This window comes from Carettochelys insculpta, chromosome 5 (assembly GCF_033958435.1).
Source record: "Carettochelys insculpta isolate YL-2023 chromosome 5, ASM3395843v1, whole genome shotgun sequence".
In the NCBI taxonomy this organism is placed as follows: Eukaryota; Metazoa; Chordata; order Testudines; family Carettochelyidae; genus Carettochelys; species Carettochelys insculpta.
Window position 1 is genome coordinate 104605120 of NC_134141.1, and position 24155 is coordinate 104629274.

Here is a 24155-nt window from a genome sequence, read left to right on the forward strand (position 1 = left end):
GAAAAACAGAATTTCTTTAAAATGTAAACAGAAGAATTTATGTATGTCACAGATTGTTTCCTTTTTACCCTGGCTAGAATGCTGGGGTCTACAGCAACAACCTCAGATAAACACTTCATGGCTTTTGTTCGAACAGCAATCGCATTTTCACCAAGCACACGCAGAATCTAGTAAGAAAACAAAAGTGACATTTTAATCGCTTTTGGAATGTAGCAAGCAATGATCAATGCAAGCAAAAATACAATGGGATAACATGCAAAAGTCAAACTAAAATGAGAAAAATTAGCTATCAAAAATTGAACAAACTTTTAAAAAGTGAGGCTCAGTGATGACTTTTCTGCACTGATATTGGAGTCTGGGTTCTTTCTCACTATAAGACATAATCCAAATGTTAATTCACATGGGGTCCAACTCTTTATTTGAGTTGTTTTTCCCTACCAAGATGTGGCTTTTTATCCTCCCTACAGTGGACTACGATTTGTGCACCCCAACTCTGGGATAGCAAGTGGATCAAAGAAAATAATGTGACCCACAGCATTTACCTGGAGCTCAAATGTATCACCATATCAAACTGTTAGTGCTGCCCTCCCAGCCAGAAAGAAGGAACATTTATATCACTTGGTCAAACCATGACCATCAGCACGACAGCTTCATGCACTGCAGGCAAATGATTGTGCTAGTTTGCATGTCCAATTTAGAATTCATACATTTATATGAATGATCTACAAAGACGTGATTTATGAGGTCATGGTCCCAATCAGGCATGCATTTTAGATAGAAAAATCTGTGAAAAGGTTTCAATGTTTTGTAGTTGTCTTTTTGGCCCATCTTACTGATGGATTTCTAAATATGCACAAATAAAACAATATATGTTCAGTATGGTATATGTAATAGACATGCAGGAATAAAATAAAAATAAGCATGTGTGCTATCAATACATAAGATGAAAACATGTAGTGTTATCATGGCCTATTAAATACCTGTGCTCAACAATGAACAGATATTGCACACTACCCCATAAGTGTTTGGAACCAGGAAACCAACTGTATTTCACAGCACTAAGACTTCTGGCACAGATTACCTGTGTCAAATAAATATCGAAGCTCTGGGCAAACGGCCTCATAGAGGCCAAGTAGCGAACAATCAAGCAAGCATCTTCATAGTCCACAGTATCAGAATTCATCCTGTAACAAAATTAACATAATACTTGATAGTTATTTATTAAAAAATAAAGAACAATGCTTGTAAGTCAAATAAGTAACAAACAAAACTCAAAATTATTGAAACTTACTTCAAGGTACTGAACTGAGAGGGTGCAGTTTTAATGATACTGCGAAGAAATTTTTTGCGACTCTCTGCTCTGTGCATTATTTGTCCTGTTGTTTCAACTTCTTTTGCATGGTGAGTTCCTTCAGAGGAATCATCATCCTTCTGAGATTTCATTGCTTTCTCTGTCTCCAGAGTTGTGTCACGGAACCACTGAGCTATATAAAATTTCCGAGAAAACTGGAGAAATACAATAAGATGGGCAGAAAAACAGAGCCATTAGTAATAGTTCCTCTTCAAACTGTGAAGAAATTAAATTGGACCTAGTCAAATATTAGTCCTGAGTTCACTGCTATACATCATTTTTGTTTCAGATTTGAAAGGCAGAGAGGAAAATAAGGTACTCTAAAACAAACAATACCACTGAAAAGAACCACAGTAGACAAAATAGTGCATGTGGATGCCTACAGTGTCTGAGAGGATGACATTTATGGAAGAATCAGTCTGAAAGCATCAAATATCAATTAAATTGTGTGCCCAGACTAAAATTTAAGTATTATCAGGCCAGAACTATGGTAAACATTATGACTGAAATGCAGCAGAATAGAGGTACTAAGCTAGTAAAATTTCAGCTATTTCAGACCAATGCATGCTATGTACAGTTTTGGGAGTAGAGCAAGGGTACAACCAAGATATAAGTAAGTCTGTTCTGGGGCTCTGGGGAATAAGCCATCCCTTTGAAGAAGGTATATTTACACAGACCTAACACATTCAAAAAATTGTTATTTACCAGTAATGAGGCATCAGTTTCTGTGTTTTCATCCAGATAATCTAACAATGCCTTTTGCAGCTGCTGGATTTCATCTTCTCCTCCTGAAACCTGTCATATGTAGCAAGACACATTCAAGGGATGGAATATCTCATAGGTTCAAATATGATCAAGAAATACTTTATACACACATAACATTTAATGTAATGTAAGAGCACATAAATAATTATGTTGCCAGCAATTCCAAACTATTTAAATAATTTTTATAAATCAACTATCCATTAAACTGTAACACTCAAACCAGATTATATATGAGGGACGCTGTCCAACTACGCCAGGAGAAGGACACTGGATATGGTTTAATTAGGCCATAGCTATTCGAAGTGTAAAAATGCCTGACAGATAAAAAGCACACAGTGCTTGGTCCATACTCATACATATGGACTGATTATGGACCAAGTGTGTGTGCGCGCATGTATATATTACACACACACACACACAAAAATTATACTAAATTATTAGATGGACGGATGGATGATTGGAATGGGTAAAGGGGTAGGGCTGATAAAAGCCCCACTCCAAGATATGCCCCTTTACCCATTCTGATCCTCAGCCCATCTGCTGCAGGGACTTCACCCACTGCCTCCTCTCACTGAGAGTTAACAGGAGGTAGCTTCCTGCCATACCAATTGTAGGAGCACTGAACTCCTTCCACTTCTTTAAATAATATCTCCATTAAATCTTTTACCAAACCATTTTATCTGATCACCATATTCTTCTCTACATATTACCTACACTGGACATACACCCCATGTTTATACAATGAATTCAACATCACAGTCTCGCCTTCATTTCATGCCCACCCCAATAAAGCCCCCAGTCCACAGTGAGAAAATTGAGAAACCCTTACAGTGCCGTGGTTAATCTAGTGGAGAGGGAAAAATTCCTTCCATCCCCTTCTCTCTTCCCCACCCCAATAAACAAACAAATAGCACGTCTTCAGTGGATCATGACAAAACCTGGTATTTAACTACTTCCAGGGGTGGGAAGGTAGGTGGTGTTCCCCCTGGTCCATGTAAAAAGAGCTTTTTTTGCACCAGTGAGGACCTAAATAGTCTCCTTTCTCTTCTGATCATTGGTCTGAAGTTGCTGCATTCATTCTCTGGCTATTGATACTTTAAAAGGGCCACTCACATTTTCCTCCAGGCCAGATAATGGCCATTGTTGCTTAACAGAAACAACTACAGAGCAGAACATGACAGACAAAACTAAACTGACTATTAAGCAAGATTTTTGGAATCCAATCTCTGACATTTCATTATGGACGCTTTTCCAAGGAAAAATGCCAAAGAATTTAAATCCCACAAAATAATCTGACAAATGGATTAAGAAATATCACTTCCGTTATCAGTTGTGCTACAAATGTTAAACAATGAAATGGCAGGTTGCTTTGGAAAGAGAGAAGTTGAGAGACATCTTCATATTAATTCTGACAAAGCAAGGTTATTTATTGATAACTGTTGTGCAAGGATGTACCATCGACACACCAACCACTGATTTCACATGCTCAGACAGATGTAAAAAAATATAGTTCATTGGGGCTACAAAAGTGTCCCTTTAAAGGTCTGAACATTGACAGTGAAGGTTATAAATGGAACTAAGAAAGGATACTTTGAAGAGTGGAGGGTTGGATGGGAATATAACTCTGCACAGGCATTTATCATAAAAGAATAGTGATTGGAAAAAAATTGTTTTCTACTTCTAGAAATACTTTGGTATATCCACATTCTTAGAAGATTAGCAGGAGTTCAATTTAATTAATATTAATCAACAAGATTTAGAAGGAAAACTCTTTGGGCCAAAACCTTTGTAATTTTATTTGTTCTGTGAAATGTCCAATAATGAGTGCTTTAAAGAATAAAATCAACAAAGCACAAACTAGCCAAGAGGAGAGTTCAACGTGTTGTAGAACCACTTGCCCAAAATGAGCATCGAATTGAAATGCTAAATCAAGAAAGCAGTGCTTCGTAAAAATGGGAAGGAGCTCCAAAGAGCAAATGTACAAATTGTTGTGATAAGAATGCCATTTGCAAAATAGATATATTATTACATAAATCCTTTGTCAAGTGCTTTCAGATCATGGATGACAACCATTACTTAACAGCTAGGATCTCTCATGAAAGTTATCAGATACTTGGATTATTGCTAATTTGTAACAGGTTTGAATGAAAATCTAATCTATTTTGAATGTCAGAAGAGAATCCATTCTGTCCTCAATCTAATTCTAAAAGCTATAGATAAACTACCTCTATTCTTTCTAAACATTTGTGCCTTATGTCATAATGCAACACTATGGGTACGTCTGCACTAGCCAAAAACTCTGAAATGGCCATTCAAATGGCCATTTTGAAGTTTACTAATGAAGCGCTGAAATACATATTCAGCGCGTCATTAGCATGCGGGCAGCCGTGGCACTTCGAAATTGACACAGCTTGCCGCTGCGCAGCTCGTCCAGACGGGGCTCCTTTTCGAAAGGACCCCACCTACTTCGAAGTCCCCTTATTCCTATGAGCAGATGGGAACAAAGGGACTTCGAAGTAGGCGGGGTCCTTTCGAAAAGGAGCCCCATCTGGACGAGCCGCATCAATTTTGAAGTGCTGCAGCCACCCGCATGCTAATGAGGCGCTGAATATGTATTTCAGTGCTTCATTAGTAAACTTCGAAATGGTCATTTGAATGGCCATTTTTAAGTTTTTGGCTAGTGTAGACATGGCCTATATGTGACATTGATATATAGTGGAGTTTCCCTTGTAGCATTAGAGAGGAAATGGAATTCAGTATTTTGATTCAAGTCAGTCAAACTAGCTTTGATAAAAATTTTGGATAAAGGACATAAAAATATATGTTTTGGTGAAATATTAAAAAAAGAGAGGACAGTTGTCCTTGCAGATGATATCACAGCTAGAGAGACAATTTTCAGAAATAAATGAAATACAGCACTCTCTCAAGTGTTCCAAATGTGGAGAGACATAAGGAAAGATTATTTATATTGTACAGTAAATGGAATTCTTTGAGGTGTCTCCCCATGTGTGTGTTCCATTTCTGGATGCATATACGGCTGTGCACACTTGATCTGATATTTTTATTGGTTCACGGCTATGCTGCAGATATCCATATGCTCCAGTGCAAGATTACTGGGGTGTGTGGACTTGCCACTGCTTCAGTTTCTTCTCAACCATGAACATTATTGAAAAGACTGAAGAGCACCTATGGGTGGAAACATCTTGAAGAACTCCTGTTCCTGTTGAATATTAAGTAACTTCAACATCTTCAAGTAGTATCCTATGGTACCACAGAGACATGGTGGTATAATACACCTGGTTTGGAGTATTGGTATGGAAGGATACAGCTTACTCAGGAAGGATAGGCAGGGAAAAAAGGGAAGAGGTCTTGCTTTATAAATTAAAAATGTATATACTGGGACTGAGGATGAGCTGGGATGTGTGGAAAGTCTCTGGGTAAGGTTAAAAAGGGGTAAAAGAACAAGGGAGATGTAGGAGTCCAATACAGGCTGACTAACCAAGAAAAGGTGGATGAAGCTAACTAACAAAAATCATCCACATCTCAGGACCTGATAGTCATGGGGGACTTCAACTATCCAGATATGTATTGGGAAAATAGCAAAGCAGGGCACGCATTATCTAACACGTTTTTGGAACATACTGGAGACATTTTTTTATTTCAGAAGGTAGAGAAAGCTAGCAGAGGGGAGGCTAACTCAATCAGATCTGCTCCTTTTGAGTTTTCAGACACATCTGTTGACTTTTATACTTTTCAGAGCAGAATAGCACTTCAGACATTTTAAATGTCTTCATCTCTGTTGTTATCCAAGCTTCAAATCATACAGATTTTATATATACCTGTTTCAAGATTCGAGCTATAGATCCTTGATCCATTTTGCTAGTAACAGCATCTTTCCTCAATCTTGCAGCTACAGTTCCAAGATAATCAAGTGATGCCACTCTCAAAGCCATTTCTGTAGATTTGTTACTGAACTGATGAACCTAACAAAAGCAGGATAAAATGTTATCTACTCATTTCTATACCCACAATGCTTTTCATAAAATTACCTGATCTTATTTAGAAATTCATCATCTAATAAACTGAAAGCATTACACCATTTACATGTTAGCATTATTGTTGTAAATGTGTAAGGTGAGGTAATATACTGTACTGGACAAACTTTTGTTTGTGAAAGATACACGTTCTCAAGCTTCACAGAGCTCTTCTTTAGGGAAGAAAATCAGAATGCACGAGTTAAGTACAAGACAGGAAACATTGTGAAGCATAAGAAATTTACACACATTGGGAAAAAAAACTTAAAATGAAGTGGGCAACTGAGGTTTAGCAAACACCTAACAGTGTTGTAATGAGCATAAAACCACTGTCTGCCAGGGTCCACGTTTTTAAATATGTTCCAAAGCTATGAATTTCAGTTACTGAAGATAAGAATAAATAATTTACCTCGCTATTTTGTCTTTCTGAAAACCACATATATAGTATTTTAACATTAATAATAAATTCATTTCCACCACCACTGGGACCCACCCTGCAAGAATACGTCTGGATTTTTTTAAATGGACCTTCTAATCAAAATAACTAGTGAGGATGCATGTAGTACAGTGGATATGAAACTTTATTTTAATATGCAAACATAAGAACGGCCATACTGGGTCAGACCAAAGGTCCATCTAGCCCAGTATTCTGTCTGCCGATAGTAGCCAATGCCAGGTGCCCCAGAGGAGGTGAATCAAAGACAACAATCAAGTGATTTGTCTCCTGCCATCCATTTCCTGCCTTCGACAAAAGGCTAGGCCCCATACCTTACCCATTGCTAATAGCCATCTATGGACCTAACCTCCAAATATTTATCGGGCTCTTTTTTAAACTCTGTTAGAGTCCTGGCCTTCACAGCATCCTCTGGTAAGGAGTTCCACAGGTTGACTGTGCGCTGTGTGAAGAAAAACTTTCTTTTATTAGTTTTGAACCTGCTACCCATTAATTTCACTTGGTGTCCTCTAGTTCTTATATTATGGGAACAAGTAAATAACTTTTCTGTATTCACCTTCTCCACACCATTCATGATTTTATATACCTCTATCATATCGCCCCTCAGTCTCCTCTTTTCTAGACTGAAAAGTCCCAGTCTCTCTAGCCTCTCCTCATATGGAACCCGTTCTAAACTCTTAATCATTTTATTTGCCCTTTTCTGAACCTTTTCTAATGCCAATATATCTTTTTTGAGGTGAGGGGACCACATCTGCATGCAGTACTCAAGATGTGGGCGTACCATAGTTTTATATAGGGGAACTAAGATAGTCTTGGTCTTATTTTCTATCCCTTTTTTAATTATTCCTAACATCCTATTTGCTTTACTGACTGCCGCTGCACACTGCGTGGATGTTTGCAGAAAACTATCCACTATAAGTCCAAGATCCCTTTCCTGATCTGTTGTAGCTAAATTTGCCCCCATCATACTGTATGTATAATTGGGGTTATTTGCCCCCATCATATTGTATGTATAATTGGGGTTATGCATTACCTTACACTTACCCACATTAAATTTCATTTGCCATTTTGTTGCCCAATCACTCAGTTTGCTGAGATCTTTTTGAAGTTCTTCACAGTCTGCTTTGATTTTGACTATCCTGAACAGTTTGGTGTCATCTGCAAACTTTGCCACCTCACTGCTTACCTCTTTCTCTAGATCATTGACGAATAAGTTGAACAAGATTGGTCCCAGGACTGACCCTTGGGGAACGCCACTAGTTATTCCCTTCCATTGTGAAAATTTACCATGTGCTTTTGTGTACGATTACACTTATGTAATCTACCTGTCATATGTGCATCTGCAAACGGCAAACTGATATCAAGCTTGTTTAATCAGGAGTAAGACTATAAGTTGTGTGTTAAAGTGTCCACAAACAGACCCAAATTACTGTTTCAGTTTCATAACAAAGGTCTGCCAGTATTGCAACATGACTTATGAATTCCAGATATTCTACACATCACCTAAAATATTTAATTTATTAATCCAAGTATTTTCTATGTTAATGTGCTATACTTGCAAGGTACCTACACTACTGAATAATATATTTGTCCTGCATGAGCAGCCTAGAGAAGCTATCGTATATGAGTATCTGCAGATGATGCTCGGTTTTACACAATATGAATTTATGAAGATATTGATTGCTATGGACCAGAATTTTAATATGAAAAATATCCCCAAGAGAAGGAGGATACAAGTGACATCCACTGAGCAACATAGTCCATAGCAGTGTTGCCTGTAAGCTGTGCATTTGTGTGGATGCTCAGATGAGATTCAAATGCTGCCCTGCTGATTAGCACAGCATCCACAGGGAGGTTTTTTGTTTCACACACGTGTCAGGACACACAAAAAAATTATTCTGCACATGGACAGAAAAAAATCTACATATGGATGAAAAAGATTAAAGGAAGCAATTGTCCATGGTGTCACTTTTTTTCAGCCTATCTATAAAATGCAATAATTTTCCAAACTAAATTTTAGTATCTATATGATATTTATTAAAACTCATTTTACTATTTATACGTATTATATTTATTATATGAAATACTAATAAAAACATTATGCCAAAACAAAAACGTTTACATTATGATGAAAAGGAATCGTCATCATCCTCATCATGGCAAATCAAAAAGGGCAATAGTTGGTTTGCAGACTGAGCAACACACATCAATCTCCAGCTAAGTCTTTCCACCATCTGGCTGGATAATCGTTGCTAATCTTACTATGGTAAAATTAGAATACTCATGTGGCATTAGATCTGGTAATTCTAACTATCATCACATCTTTACCTCAAGACAGCTTTTTGAAAATATGGATAAACTTAATAAGCCATGTGTAGAACTTTATATCACTACAAATATTGTGGTCTCTTACCAACAACCTTCCTAATAAGCTAAGTAATAGCTCAGCGGCAGGCCATTCCGGCTTGTTCACCGTGGAAAGTAGATCTTGAACAAAGTTCTCAAAGAGTGGCCTATAGTCCTCTTCTCCTTGTTTACTACCGCATCTGTTTCAAGGAAAACAATGAAAATATGATATAGTAATTGTGTATAAAAAGGGTCAACTATCCTTTGTTATAGGCTACAAAGTACAAAACCATATCTAAAAGTAAAAGTAGCTAAAATTTTGTATTAAAACAGGACAAATCATAGAACACTAAGACTGGAAGGGACCTCGAGAGGCCATCGACTCCAGCCCCCGGCCCCAATGGCAGGACCAAGTACTATCTAAACCATCCCTGATAGACATCTATCTAACCTGTTCTTAAATATCTCCAGCGATGGAGATTCCACAACCTCCCTTGCCAATTTATTCCACTGTTTGACCGCCCTGACAGTTAGGAACTTTTTCCTAATGTCCAACCTAAACCTCCCTTGCTGCAGTTTAAGACCGTTGCCTCTTGTTCTATCCTCAGAGGCCAAGAACAACAAGTTTTCTCCTTCCTCCTGATGACTCCCTTTTAGATACCTGAAAACCACTATCATGTCTCCCCTCAATCTTCTCTTTTCCAAACTAAACAAGCCCAATTCTTTCAACCTTTTTTTATAGGTCACATTCTCTAGACCTTTAATCATTCTTGTCGCTCTTTTCTGGATCCTCTCTAGTTTCTCCACATCTTTTTTGAACTGCGGTGCCCAGAACTGGACACAATACTCCAGCTGAGGCCTAACCAGCGCAGAGTAGAGAGGAAGAATGACTTCTCATGTCTTGTTCACAACACACCTGTTAATGCATCCCAGAATCATGTTTGCTTTTTTTGCAACAGCATCACACTGTTGACTCATATTTAGCTTGTGGTCCACTATAATCCCTAGATCCCTTTCTGCTGTAGTTGTTCTTAGACAGTCTCTCCCCATTCTGTGTGTGTGAAACTGATTGTTCCTTCCCAAGTGGAGCACTTTGCATTTGTCCTTATTAAACTTCATCCTGTTTACCTCAGACCATTTCTCCAATTTATCCAGATCATTTTGAATTATGACCCTATCCTCCAAAGCAGTTGCAACCCCTCCCAACTTGGTATCATCTGCAAACTTAACAAGCGTACTTTCTATGCCAATATCTAAATCATTGATGAAGACATTGAACAGAACCTGTCCTAACACAGACCCCTGCGGAACCCCACTTGTTATACTTTTCCAGCAGGATTGAGAACCATTAAGAACTACTCTCCAGGTATGGTTATCCAGCCAGTTATGCACCCACCTTATAGTAGCCTCATCTAAACTGTATTTGCCTAGTTTTTTTTTTATAAGAATATCATGAGAGACCGTATCAAATGCTTTACTAAAGTCTAGGTATACCACATCTACCGCCTCTCCCCTATCCACAAGGCTCGTTATCTTATCAAAGAAAGCTATCAGATTAGTTTGACAAGATTTATTCTTTACAAACCCATGCTGGCTGTTTCCTATTACCTTACCACCTTCCAAGTGTTTGCAGATGATTTCTTTAATTACCTGCTCCATTATCTTTCCTGGCACTGAAGTTAAGCTGACTGGCCTGTAGTTTCCTGGGTTATTCTTATTCCCCTTTTTATAGATGGGCACAATATTTGCCCTCTTCCAGTCTTCTGGAATCTCTCCTGTCTCCCATGATTTTCCAGAAATGATAGATAAAGGCTCAGACACCTGCTCTATCAGCTCCTTGAGTATTCTAGGGTGCATTTCATCAGGCCCTGGTGACTTGCAGGCATCTAGTTTTCCTAAGTGATTTTTAACTTGTTCTTTTTTTATTTCAACTTCTAACCCTACCCCTTTCCCACTAGCATTCACTATGTTGGGCATTCCTTCATCAGACTTCTCAGTGAAGACCGAAACAAAGAAGTCATTAAGCATCTCTGCCATTTCCAAGTTCCCTGTTACTGTTTCTCCCTCCTCACTGAGCAATGGCCCTACCCTGTCCCTGGTATTCCTCTTGTTTCTAATATATTTATAAAAAGCCTTCTTGTTTCCCTTTATGCCTGTAGCTAGTTTGAGCTCATTTTGTGCCTTAGCCTTTCTAATCTTTCTCCCGCATTCTTGTGTTGTTTGCCTATAGTCATCCTTTGTAATTCTTCCTTGTTTCCATTTTTTATACAATTCCTTTTTTATTCTGAGATCATGCAAGAGGGTATCCTTTTCAACACTCCATATTGCAAACTCAAAAGACCTAGGATTCATTCCCCGGTCAAGTCCCTTGTTTTTTTTATCTAACACTGGTTTCAACTACTTTTGACAAAATTTTTTAGTACATCATGTACATTTAGTACATTATGGGGATATTTAATGTATAGTAAGTATGATATTGGCACAGGTGAGTACATTAGATACAACAGGGTTTCAATTCTTCATTCAGAGAATAAATTAGGTTTCTTAGTTCATACTAAAATAGTACATTTAGGAGGCAGTCCTTCTCAACTTAGTCTCTGGTCTTTATATTATATTCTCTGGTCCAGAAACAGCAGGAGAAAGATCATATCAGTGCCTGACAGATAATAGTCTGGTAATGTTTCAGAGATGTGCAGTTTAACAAAAAAAATTTACTTTCCTTAAAAACTAATTCTGACTAATTGTTATGGCATTACATTATATCTTAAATACGTAATCAATAAATCATGTTTTTCTTTCAACCGTTTGTGAAAAATGCAAAATCGCTAATGAAAGTTAAAATTTTACTCTTTATATTATCTGGCATAAGCTACTACCTGTAGATTCTCACGTGTACACATGACTCCCTGCAGAATTCCGTTGCGTAACATTTTCTGTGCATAAAACTGTCACTGAATTTTAAACTGTTTGCAGTTTTCTTTACCTGAAGCTGTCATATGAAAGTGACTAATTCTGTGCAAAAATTATAAGCTTGAACTAGACTTCAGGTATTTCCAATTTTGCAATTGAAGGTTGCAGACTTTATATATTTTACAAGATTTCTGAAGAAACCTTAGTGATTAGGAAGGCTAGCTGAACTTCAAAGAAGTTCAAAATTCATAGTTGCATGCATTAGTTCCCTACGGGACTTAAGAAGTAAAATAAATGAGTTTTCTTTTTACAACAGAACTTCATAAAAAAGTATTACTGGGAAGAAAAATCTTTTTTTTACAATTTACATTTAAAATACTATGTCCAATTCAAACGCTAATTTTCTCTACAAAAATTTCTTTTGATTAAAATTTCAGAACTTCAGAGAATACCAAATTTCAATCTACAATTAAGCTAAAATTGTAATTATGAACCACACGTATCAAAACAAAAGAGTGTGATAACACTTACTTCTTAAGAAAAATGGAAAGGAAGTTTTGTGCTGTTCTCATGGCTGTTTCATACGAGTTAGTAATAAGGACATCTTGATCCACCTAAAAATAACAGCAAAATTTATTTGTTGAGCGTTCTACATGTGACTTTCCACCCAGCAGTTCTACTGATATATATTATACAGAACACACACATTAACACTGCTCCACGGGCTGGATCAATTTCACAGAACAAGTACATAGGCATACTAATGCACAAAGTTTCATATGCCTTTCAAGAATCTTACTTTTTTGTTAGACTCCTCTTCTGAATTAGAATCTTTCTCCGCTGATGGCAGGTGCACAACACATTGAATAAGTTGCAGAACCAGTGCAGTTACCATCTGAATATACATAGGCTCTCCATCAGTATCACTACTGTTTAATCTGTTGGGAGAAAACAAAACAAATGTATTGTTACATTTAGGAGGGCAATACAAAGGATATTTAACCCTAACGCCTACCTACATTTACAATACAAAGAACTTTTAACCCTAACTCCTACCTACTTAAACTATAAATACCTAATAAGCAAAGTCTGCTGGGTTCTAAATGTGTACCTAGAACAGGGGTGACCATTAATTTTTGCAGAGATGCCACTACGTCTATGTCTACACTAGAAGCATCTGTGGCCAGAAGTTACTGTTGACAGGGTAACCATGACAGAACCTCTGACAACAGATTGCATCTACACAAAACTTGCTCTGTTGATAGAGAACTGCCAGACTACACTGCCCTCTGGTGCCAGAAAGTGGAATGGCAGCTCTGAAAAGAGGGCTGCCTGTCAACCAGAAGTCCCCTGTCGACAGAAGTGTCTTACACTGCACTTTTGGCAAAAGTACTCTGTCCAGAGATTATTATGCCTCACATTTTGAGGGATAATACTGTTGGAGCAAATGCAGAGTTCTGTTGCGAATCTGTCAATGGAATACTTTAAGTGCGTAGATGTTCTCTGCATTATGTCGACAGAGACACCCCCTTTCCCCACCCCCTTCCGTCAACAGAACTCTCTAACGTAGACCCAGCCTACATGAATTTTGGTACTGTTCATGGGCCAGCTCTCGGCCGACCAGAAGGGATGGGTACTTGGACAGAAGGGGTGGTGCTGGAGGCTACTCAGAGAGAGATAGAAAGTGTATGTATGTGAAAAAGCTACACTAGAGTTTTGTCAATAAAAGTGTGTGTGTGTGGAGGGGTTTGTCAACATAACACAGGGAGCATCTACACACTTAAAGTGTTCTGTCGACAGATTCGTGACAGAACTCTGAATTTGCCCCAGCAGTGTTACCCCTCAAAAATTTGAGGGATAACAATCTGTCATTGGAGTACCGTCACCACTTCTGTCGACAGAGGGAACTTCTGCTTGACAGGCAGCCCTCTTTGCAGAGCTGCCATTCCGCTTTCTAGCACCAGAGGGCAGTGGAGTCTGGCGGTTCTCTGTAGACTTAGCAAGTTGTGTGTAGATGCAATCTGTTGACGCAGGTTCTGTTGAGATTTTCCTGTTGACAGTAACATCTGCCGACAGATGCTTCTAGTGTAGACATACCCTTTGTGTGAGAGAAACAGACTCTGTGACATAGATTGAGTGAGTGCTGCAGTATATACGTGACAGTGACTATGCGTGCGTGACAGACTGAGGTATGTGTCACAGTGGCACAGACTGTGAGCTGGCTGCTGCTAGGTAAGTTTCTGAGAGAAGCCACACTCTGGCCGTGTCTACACTAGCCAAGAACTTCGAAATGGCCATGTAAATGGCCATTTTGAAGTTTACTAATGAAGTGCTGAAATACATATTCAGCGCTTCATTAGCATGCGGGCGGCTGCGGCACTTTGAAATTGATGTGGCTCGCCACCACGTGGCTCGCCCCGACAGGGCTCCTTTTCAAAAGGGCCCCAGCTACTTTGAAGTCCCCTTATTCCTATGAGCAGATGGGAATAGAGGGACTTCGAAGTAGGTGTGGTCCTTTCAAAAAGGAGCCCCGTCGAGATGAGCTGTGCGGCGGCGAGCCACGTCAATTTCCAAGTGCCGGGGCTGCCCGCATGCTAATGAGGTGCTGAATATGTATTTCAGCGCTTCATTAGTAAACTTCGAAATGGCAATTTACATGGCCATTTCGAAGTTTGGGGCTAGTGTAGACATAGCCTCTGTATCTTTAAGGAAAATCTGTCCTGCTCTGCACTCTTAAATCACTCAGCATCCATGTTTCAGTCTGGAGCAGGTCTGATGTGTATCTCGCTCTCCCCCATCCCTGCTCTGCAGAAATGGGGTACATGGGCAGGAAAACACACTGATTTCAGCACTACCCTCTCCTCTCCACCCTCCTCCACCTCTGCACAGCTGGCAGGAGAATCCTTGGAGCAGCTCCATGCTGCTGGCTGTAAGCATGCATATTCTGCTAATCAGTGAGGTGTGACAAAGAAATACTTGTTGGGCTGGATGCAGCCCCCAGGCCTGATTTTGCCCATCCAGACCTAGAACTTTATCAATGATTCCAAACAAAAATAAACACAAAATAAATAAAGACCATTCTGTGAGATCCATAAAAAATTCATTCTATTCTATATAGATCATTGTATAACTTTCACTTCAGTAGTATGTGCACTGCTTACACCAAGCAACATGATCAACATCTGTCGTGTTTGTACTCAAAATGTTCTTTACTGATTATGCTGACTTCAAAGCAATAGTTAAAATTATTCTTATATCTATATCAAACTTACTAGATCATGAAGATACACAAGTCATTTTGGCATGATAAAATAATTTTCATTTTACAGAGTCTTTCTTTTAACACTCATAAAGCAATAGTACTGAAGGACTATTACTCTAAGGCTACGTCTACACTAGCCAAAAACTTTGAAATGGCTATGCAAATGGCCATTTCGAAGTTTACTAATGAAGCGCTGAAATACATATTCAGCGCCTCATTAGCATGCAGGCGGCTGCGGCACTTCGAAATTGACGCGGCTCGTCCAGACGGGACTCCTTTTCGAAAGGAGCCCACCTACTTCGAAGTCCCCTTATTCCTATGAGCAGATGGGAATAAGGGGACTTCGAAGTAGGTGGGGTCCTTTCGAAAAGGAGCCCCATCTGGACGAGCCGCACGGTGGCGAGCTGCATCAATTTCAAAGTGCCGCGGCTGCCCGCATGCTAATGAGGTGCTGAATATGTATTTCAGCGTTTCATTAGTAAACTTCGAAATGGCCATTTGCATGGCCATTTTGAAGTTTTTGGCTAGTGTAGACACAGCCTAAGAAAACTAAACCAACCACTTTATAAAACAGGGAAAAACATTTTAAACTTTAGCAAAGAGTGGGGGAAAATGTTAAAATATAAAAACTGCATGCCAACATTCTTTTAAACAGGAATTTTCACCATCCTGAAATTGTTGCCTTATTTAAAACTTAGACACACTTCAAGTAGCACAGAAAGTTACCAGATAATACCCTGTTTAATCAAAGACTTTCCCTTCTGCTCATCCTTCTTTTTATATGATCCTGCATTTAAATCATAATGCTGAATATTGATGTTAGCATTTCCTGTGACAGAAGTCAAATACATGACGACTTCTGGAGAAATACTGGGTGAAGGATAAATCTTTTATACAACATAGCTGCACTGGAACAGCCACACAAGGCTAATAAAATTTTCTGAGATTTGTCTCTACAGGGGATAGTTTTTGCAGGATGTATTTTTGAATATAAATCTTTTGTGGACTAACTCTCACAAAAGTGTCTCAGAGGGGTAACCATGTTAGTCTGTAGCTTCACAAATAAACTGTGCCCACTGAATCAGCTTTAACCTACTTCACTTTGAACCAGTATGTCCAGAAGGCATTGAGTTTCTTTCAAAATAAGCACACAGCATTTTGGCAGACAGTACATGATGTGTTGTCTGACTTCTGGGCTCTGTGGATTCTGGGATTACTGTCATAGTATATTGTGGGATATTGGAAGCCAATGCAATTCTGAAATTTGGAGGTGAAACTAGCAAACTCCCATGATTCATTTGTCTTTTGTAAAGAAGTGAAAATTGCTGTCATGGGGAAAACTGCTATGAAAGGAGATTTTCAGTCAAATATGAAGAGACTAATGCACTTACATTAGTGGTCATGCAACCAGATTGCTTTGGGCATCTATTGCTATACTAGGTTGGATAGAAAAGAAAGATTAAATCAAGCCGCTACTAAAGAACTAACTGTTCCTGGAGCAGATTCACTTGTTGGAGAATAATTTCTGGAGCAGGGAAGCTGGCACGAACTTGTGAGAAAAGATAGTCTTCTAAATATAGGATGACCAGCAGAATTTTGGATGATAAAGGCTACTTTCCTAGAGTTCTGTTCAGAGCACACCCTAGAAGTCCAGCAGTAGCACACTGCTGTATGTCTCAACATGCAGAAATGTTTGACCATTGCCATTGGAGCTTAGCAGTAAGGACTCAGAAGTGGCAATGTTAGTGGTTAACCAGTTCAGTGCTGATAGATTAACATTCTTGACTCTTGTCATGGAGACATGCTATACTATAAAGCTTGGCGACGTACAATTTATTGGTAAGAGATTTGTAAGGCTGGGGTACCTCATTTACACTGGGGCTATTGATGGCACCTCATATATCTATACTTTACCCCTGCCACCAAACCTTAGATTTCATCAATACAAAGGCCTGTTTCTCTATGGTGCTCCATGGCCTGTAGAGTCACTGTGGAAGATTCATTAATATCAGTGTAGGGTGTCCTGGAAAGGTCAGGAATGTTAGGATCTTCAGAAACTTTAAAAGACCCAGTTTATGAGCTTATCCCTCTGCTTCCCCGGTTTATGAAGCCTTACAGAAAATGTCTGTACTGTAGCTGGGTGGTATGGTTTCTACTGCAGACAAGCTGTGTTTGAGCTAGAATACTAAAAATAACATTATTGAAGTTAGTTGTGGCTCAGGCCACCCAGCTCCCCTGATCTAAGTTCAAGTGACTAGACTGAATGGCCACACATACCACAATGCAATCGTAACGCTGGTAGGGGAACCACAACAGGGGGGTCCTGGGCAAGGGGGACCCTCAGGGACTGGGGAGGGAGAAGAGGTGGCAAGGCCTGGGCAGCCTGGAGCACCCCGCCACGCACTCCTGGGCACAAATGCCCTCCATGCCCTGCAAGTCTTCTGGGCAGTCAATGCCATCCTATTACAGACAGTTGTCCATGTTGGGGACCTAGATGCTGCCCTCGCAGGATTTGCCTCCCTGAGGTTCCCCACGTTTCAGTGTGATGGGAGGGATGCACATTGCCATCCAGGCCCTGGACCACAGCACTGGAGGGTACATCAACATAAAGGGGTAGCACACTGTGGTGCTCCAGGCTCTTATGGACTCCCATGGACACTTGATGGACACCTGCATGGGCTCATTGGGCAGAGCCCACGATGCCAGGTCTTAAGGAACTCCTGGCTCAGGAGCAGGATGGCGGAAGGACTCTACATCCCCCTACAAGAGCACCCCATCAGAGACACAACCATGCTCCCCTGTATAGTAGCTGATGGCACCTATCCCCTGCACTCATGGCTCATGCGGCCCTACACAGGACACACAGATCCAAGCCAGGACCTTTTTAATGTCTACCTGGACCAGGCCCATAATAGTGTTCAGTATGCATTCAGGCACCTGAAAGGGTGCTTTCAGTGAGTGCCTCCTGACACACATGGAGGTGAGCCTCCACCATGCCCCGCCATGGTGGAGGCATGCTGCACTCTCCACAATATCGTGGACAGCCAGCACGAGCCCTTTGTGCAGGCGTGGGCTGCTCAGGCTGACCCTGGCTATGAGCAGCTAGCTGCTACCTCGTGTTGCCAAGCACACCGGGGTGGGGTCCAAGTCAGGGAGGCCCTCCAGGAGGCCTTCGCAAGGGGGCCCCAATGACCCCCCCCCCACATACCCACCCACCATGCACTGTTTCCCCACCATGACCCCTCCTCCATCATCACCATGACCCCCTGCCACATACCCACCCACCATGCACCTTTTCCCCACAATGACCCCTCCTCCTTCTCTCACTGCTCCTCCAGCATGCACAACGAACACCAGGGTGGTGAGCAATAAACACTTTAACTATCAGAATTGTGCCATAATAAAAAGATGAAACAAACTATTTACTGGGGGAACCAGGAGTGGGGGGGTGAGAGACAATATATACAAGCTGGGGTCCTGGGGTGGGGCTGTGGGCACCTGAACTTGGAGTAGGGCAGGGGCATGAGAGGTGGACCTTAGTCCTCAGCAGGGCAGGAGGCACCGTGAGCCACGCGAGCCGTGTGAGTCCCTACCGTCACAGGTCTGGTGTCTCCATTGGGGCTGGGACAGGGCTGGGATTATGGAGAGGTGGGAGGGGGGGTATGTAGTGGCCTCAGCCTCACTGGGAGGGGCGTGGGGGGGTAGAAAAGGGGGCAGGAGGGGCTGGGGTGGCTGGCTTACCAAGGTCCACACTGGCCACAAGCCATTGGCTGAGTTCCAGCCAGGCGGCTGCAGGGAGGTCAGGTCGGAACAGGGTGGCGAGGGCAGGGGCTGTATGAGCAGGGGGATGCGGGAATGGGTGGTGAGAGGGTGGGGGCGTGGGGCAGGCAGGCAGTCATGGCCAGGGCAAGGGCATGAAGGGCACCTGCCGCCTCACTCTAGGCCTCCCGCTCCATCGCCAGCCACTCCTGCATGGAGGCATTTAACTCCCAGGCACTGAGGGTCCCCACATGGGAGGGACACACAGTGGGTGTAGTATGACACCCCCCACCTGAACTCCCTCCCCAGGCATGTGGCTTGTGGTGCTGTCCACAGGAGCAGATCCTGAGTGCCTGAGTATGGCCCTCTCCACACCCAGAGAACATGGCCATCTGGGGTTTGTCTGGAGGGGGGCAGGTGGCCATGTAGCTGGCCCCCACTGCTGGCTGGGCAGGGAGCAGGTGCCCCCATTACTCCCCCATGACCTGGGGTGTTCGAAGTGCCATGCACCTACTGGAGCGACCTTCAAGGAATTCTGAGGATACCCAGGAAGAGAGGACCTGGCTGGAGGACCTGGAGGGGATGGAGATGACCAGGGACCCCTCCTCCTCCTCTGACATGGGCTCCCACTACTGGTCATCAGTGGGGTTCCTGCCTGAGGTTTCTGGCTGCTCCTTGGCCTCTGGCTCGGTCTTGGGCTCTGGCCCTGCAGTGTCCACCACTTCTATGAGGGGGCTTACTCCTTTGGCCTGAGAAGGCAGTCCAGGTCTTTGAAGTAAGGCCAGCTGGTGGGCGCTGCCCTGAGCAGCTGGACACATCCTGGGCGCAGCAGTAGGCCTGCCGCAGTTCTTTCAGTTTCGAATGCACTTGGTCCAGTGTGCGGCTGGGTGCTCCGGGCAATGGACAGCTGGTTGAAAGCCGTGGTGTTCAGGCACCAGCCACTGTTGTGGAGGAGGACCTCCTCATCCCCGCTCAGACTCAGGAGGTCTTTCACCTGAGTCTCAGTTCATGAGGGAGCCCTCTTTTTTCGGCCCTGACTAGACTCCTGGGAGTCCTTGGTTGGCTTGGAGGGGGTGTCTGTGGGCATGGGGCTCCTGGGTGCTGGCCATAGGGGCGCCTGGGTGCAACAGGTGGCTCGTGGGTGGGCTGGAGGGCATGCTGCTGCGGGCTCATAGCTGTGGTGCTGCTAGCACACTCTCAGCTTCCTGCCACGGGGTTTCCAGGTCCCTGCAACTTTAAACACAGCCGGATGAAGAGACCATAGGGCCAAGCTTGTGCTGGAAGGGGTGTCTCTGCACACCAGCTGGCTGGCACCATGGAGGACTGCACTTTTGAAAGAGTGGCCCATGGAGAGTCTACACACTTTTTCTTTCGAAAGACTCTTTCAAAAGGGGGTGCTCTTCCTGAAATGGGAATGGAAGCATGATTTCGAAAGGAGCGCTGCATTCTTTCAAAATTCCTTTTGAAAGAACGTGTTTTGTGTGTAGACACTCCGCAGGCTATTTTGAAAGAGCCCCTCCTTTTGAAAAATATTTCAAAAGAACATGTTAGTATAGAGACGGCCTTAGAGAGGCTGCCTCTCCAAACTGGAGCAAATCAGGACCACACTGTCAGCAATGCCTTGTGCACCTACTTTGAGACTAGGAGTTGAAAGTTTGACATGAAATATTGTAACAAGAATTTCTTCAGTCTTTGCATAAGGATATTATTAAATGCAAGATAATTATGCTTTTTTAAGCTTTGTGCAATGATTTCATGAGTGGGCATTAACTATGTTTCTGGCTATAATGGAGTGCACTCACCTGAAGCTTTCCCCTTGGTTCCATGACACAACAATGCAGTGTTCCTTCCAAACTAGCACTTCCAGTAGGTGTATGATGTGTGCACCACTCAGCCCACTGACAGGTAAGTGGCTTGTTCAGACCCTCTGTAAGGAAGTCCATGTGCACTCTAAAGTCCCAAATGAGTCAACTTATCTTTTGAGCCCAGTACTCAAATTGCTTCCTGAGTTCCATTGCCTTGCCTTAGTTCTGTAATCAAGTATACCCCACTGAGCCCACGTATTCCTAAAGGCTCTAGCCTTCAAAACTCTTTGGCATTTGAATCTTTAACAGGAGCCTTACAGTATGAACTCCCTTAGCCTATTTATAAGGTGAGGTCTCTGTTAAAATATTACTTGATCATTTTTTAATCCTGCCCTCTCTGGCTGAGAAGTAACTACCTAACTTACCTGCAAATGAAGTGAATGTGATTAACTGGGACTTTAGCTCTTCCTGTTCCAAGATGGAGTTCTACCACCACAGTAGCATGAAGTTAAATGTTACTAACCTTTGTCAGTAATAGCCGTTACATAACGCAACTAATAGACAATCTCCCTGTAAGTAGCAATTCTACACAAATATTTTCTACATCAAAACACAGAACATAGATTCCTAGAACTGGAAGAGACCTCAAGACATCAAGTTCAGTTCCCTGCCTTCACAACACGACCAAGCACCACCTATATCATCCCTATTAGATATCTCTCTAACCTGTAATATCTGCAATGATGGAGACTCTACAACCACCCCAGGCAAATTATTCCAGCGATTAACCACCCTGACAAGAAATTTTGCCTAACGTACAATCTAAACCTTTCTTGCTGTCATTTAAGCCCTTTTCTTCTTGTCCTGTTTTCAGAGACTAAGGAAAATAATTTTTCTTCCCCCTCCTTGCAATACCTTGTAATTTTAGGTTCTTGAACCTATCATGTCCCTTCTCAGCCAAACTAAACAAACCAAATTCTTCTAATCCCCATGGGTCATATTTTCTAGATCTTTAGTCATTTTACTTGCTTTTCTCTGGACACTCTCTAATTTCTCCCCAGATATTCCAGAATAACTTATTTTGAAATAATGCTGCTATACACAAAATGCATTTCGAAATAGCCCTCAGCTATTTTGAAATAGAGTGTCTACACACAATACAGCCTGTTTCGAAATAGACCCAATGGACGCACTGTGACTTATTTTGAAAGAGGCTCTATTCCCTGTCTGCACAGCCCCTATTTTGAAACAGGCACTATTTCTCATGGAATGAGGTTTACCTATTCTGAAATAAACCAACTGCTATTTTAAAAATAGCAAAGTTATTTGGAAGTAACAGCTATTATTTTGAAATAACTTTGCTGTGTAGACATACCCTAAATCAGAGGTCAGCAACCTTTCCAAGGTGGAGTGCCAAAATTTGACCTTTAGACCTCTATGCATGGTCTGAGTGCTGGTGATACTTTTTAAAGTCACTAATAGTCCTACTTACAACAGCTTCATTAACATATTAAGATGAAGAGCTTTACCGTTTAGGTGGTGGTTGGCAGCATTAGCTGGTCTTTTGTTCATCCACAGATGACATGGCTTTTTGAGCTAGCTCCCGGCTGCATGAGGGAGGTGTGGGGGGCTGAGCTCCTGCCTTGCGTGCTGATGAAAATTGACCCATGTGCCAAGAGTGGCACATGTGCCAGGGGTTGCTGACTCATGATCTAAATCATTTATGATGATATTGAACAGAACTGGCCCCAAAACTGACCCCAAGGAACCTCAGTTATTATTCCTTTCTGGCCTAACTGTGAACCTTTAGTGACTACTCTCTGTGAACAATTATACAACCAGTTATACACCCAACTGAGAGTAGCCCATTTAGGCTGCATTCTCCTAGTTTACTCAGAAGAAGATCATGTGATAACTGTATCAAATGCTTTACTACACCTAAGCACTAAACCACTTAACTAGTGTACTTACTCATATAATGCTACACTTGTTTTCTCAGAAGCAGAAAACAGTGAAGTACTGAACAAAGCTAATCACTTTCAATTTGAGTTATGGCACTATTACAAAGCAGGCTTAACTACCCCTATATTATTTAAAAGACAGTATGTTCTTGCAGGATATGTACTTAAGGGAAACTCCAGCTCATAGATCTCTTCTATCAAGCATGGAAAGAGGAGTCACTTACTTCTTTGAGATCATTCCTTGAGACCTGAGCAGTTCATCTGCTGGGAAAGGGGCAGAAATTGGGTGGGCCAAGGACAAGAGTGGCTGGTCTGGATGCTTATCACTAATTCTCCAACCTGTGAATATTTTCCAAATAGGACACAGAGCCAGGGTTGGGCCTGTATGAACCTTTTATGGGGAGTTTCTCCCTTACTGTACTCCAAGAGATGTCTCCATGCAGACTGAAACCAGGCTGCTAAAGGAGAGTGGGTGCTGCTTTGGACCAAAGCTGACTCAGAGACATAGTCTCTGTGCAGGTGGGAGCTCTGTGAACTTATCTTCACAAATTTTCTTTCAGAACTCTTTCCTTTCAGGTTTTACCAAAAAACAGGATAACATCGCTTCATATGTCCAGATTGTATAAAATTTCCTGTTTGAAGCTTATATTTGCTTATATATCTTCACTTAGTCTCGCTTATTCTTATAGCTAGGTTCCTAATTACATATTTGTAGGTCTATTTGATCCTGTCTCTTTGAAAGTCAAATAAATAGTCAAAAACCAAGAACAGATACGTGCAACTGAAGCAAAGGAAAAGCAGATAATTACTACAGACACAGACTGCTTGTGCTATAACTATTCCACTTTCATTCCAATGTAAAATATTTTTCAGGAAAAGAAAAATAATATTTGCATAATTACTTATGTGATCTCATTAAGAAATGAATTCCTCTTATAGAACTGTAAATTTTTATAACAATCATTAATAAACAAAGTAAAATCTCAACTCCTTCTATAATGAAAATTATATTCTATAGAAGGTAGTCACATTGTGTCAGAGATTACCTGAAGTTTCTCAAACTTCTTTTGCTAGTTGGTAGTCTTGCAAGTGAAGTGAAAATTTCCTCCAGTATCAACTGTCTATGTTTTTCATATCTTGAGAATACCTGTTAGCACATACAGGATGGAGAGAGATAGAGAAAGAATGAGAGAATAACAATTATGCTTTATAGAAAGCCAAAATAGCACATCACTATTGTTTTTCAAAATCAATAGCTTTTCATATTCATACTCTCAAAAATATTCAAAACCTATTTTTGTTTTTTTTTAATCTTCTACTGACAGATAAGTATCTGAATAACATTTGTGTTTTTCAATACATAGGACAAGAAGCTCTGTTTAGCTATACTGCTGTTTAGACAGACTTTGCTTTTGTAAACATTCAATGTATCACCTGGGTAGATAAAAATCAGAGATTAAAAAAATTAAAAATGTTTTTAACTCCTTTTTAAAAATCATGAATAAAAT

The 24155-nt window shown here is 41.2% G+C and overlaps 1 protein-coding gene across 5 annotated transcripts in view; it reads right to left on the reverse strand.

The window, feature by feature from the left end:
* The window catches only part of NIPBL (NIPBL cohesin loading factor), a 319709-nt gene that overhangs the window by 54898 nt on the left and 240656 nt on the right, over positions 1-24155 (reverse strand). For all 5 annotated transcript variants that reach the window (XM_074995642.1, XM_074995643.1, XM_074995645.1 and 2 more), the window contains 9 exons: positions 23694-23794; positions 12660-12798; positions 12392-12474; positions 9018-9150; positions 5956-6099; positions 2057-2146; positions 1292-1506; positions 1082-1184; positions 69-167 (listed from right to left, as the gene is read on the reverse strand). In XM_074995642.1, the coding sequence (XP_074851743.1) occupies positions 69-167; positions 1082-1184; positions 1292-1506; positions 2057-2146; positions 5956-6099; positions 9018-9150; positions 12392-12474; positions 12660-12798; positions 23694-23794 (1107 nt within the window). The remainder of the gene's footprint in view (positions 1-68; positions 168-1081; positions 1185-1291; positions 1507-2056; positions 2147-5955; positions 6100-9017; positions 9151-12391; positions 12475-12659; positions 12799-23693; positions 23795-24155) is intronic.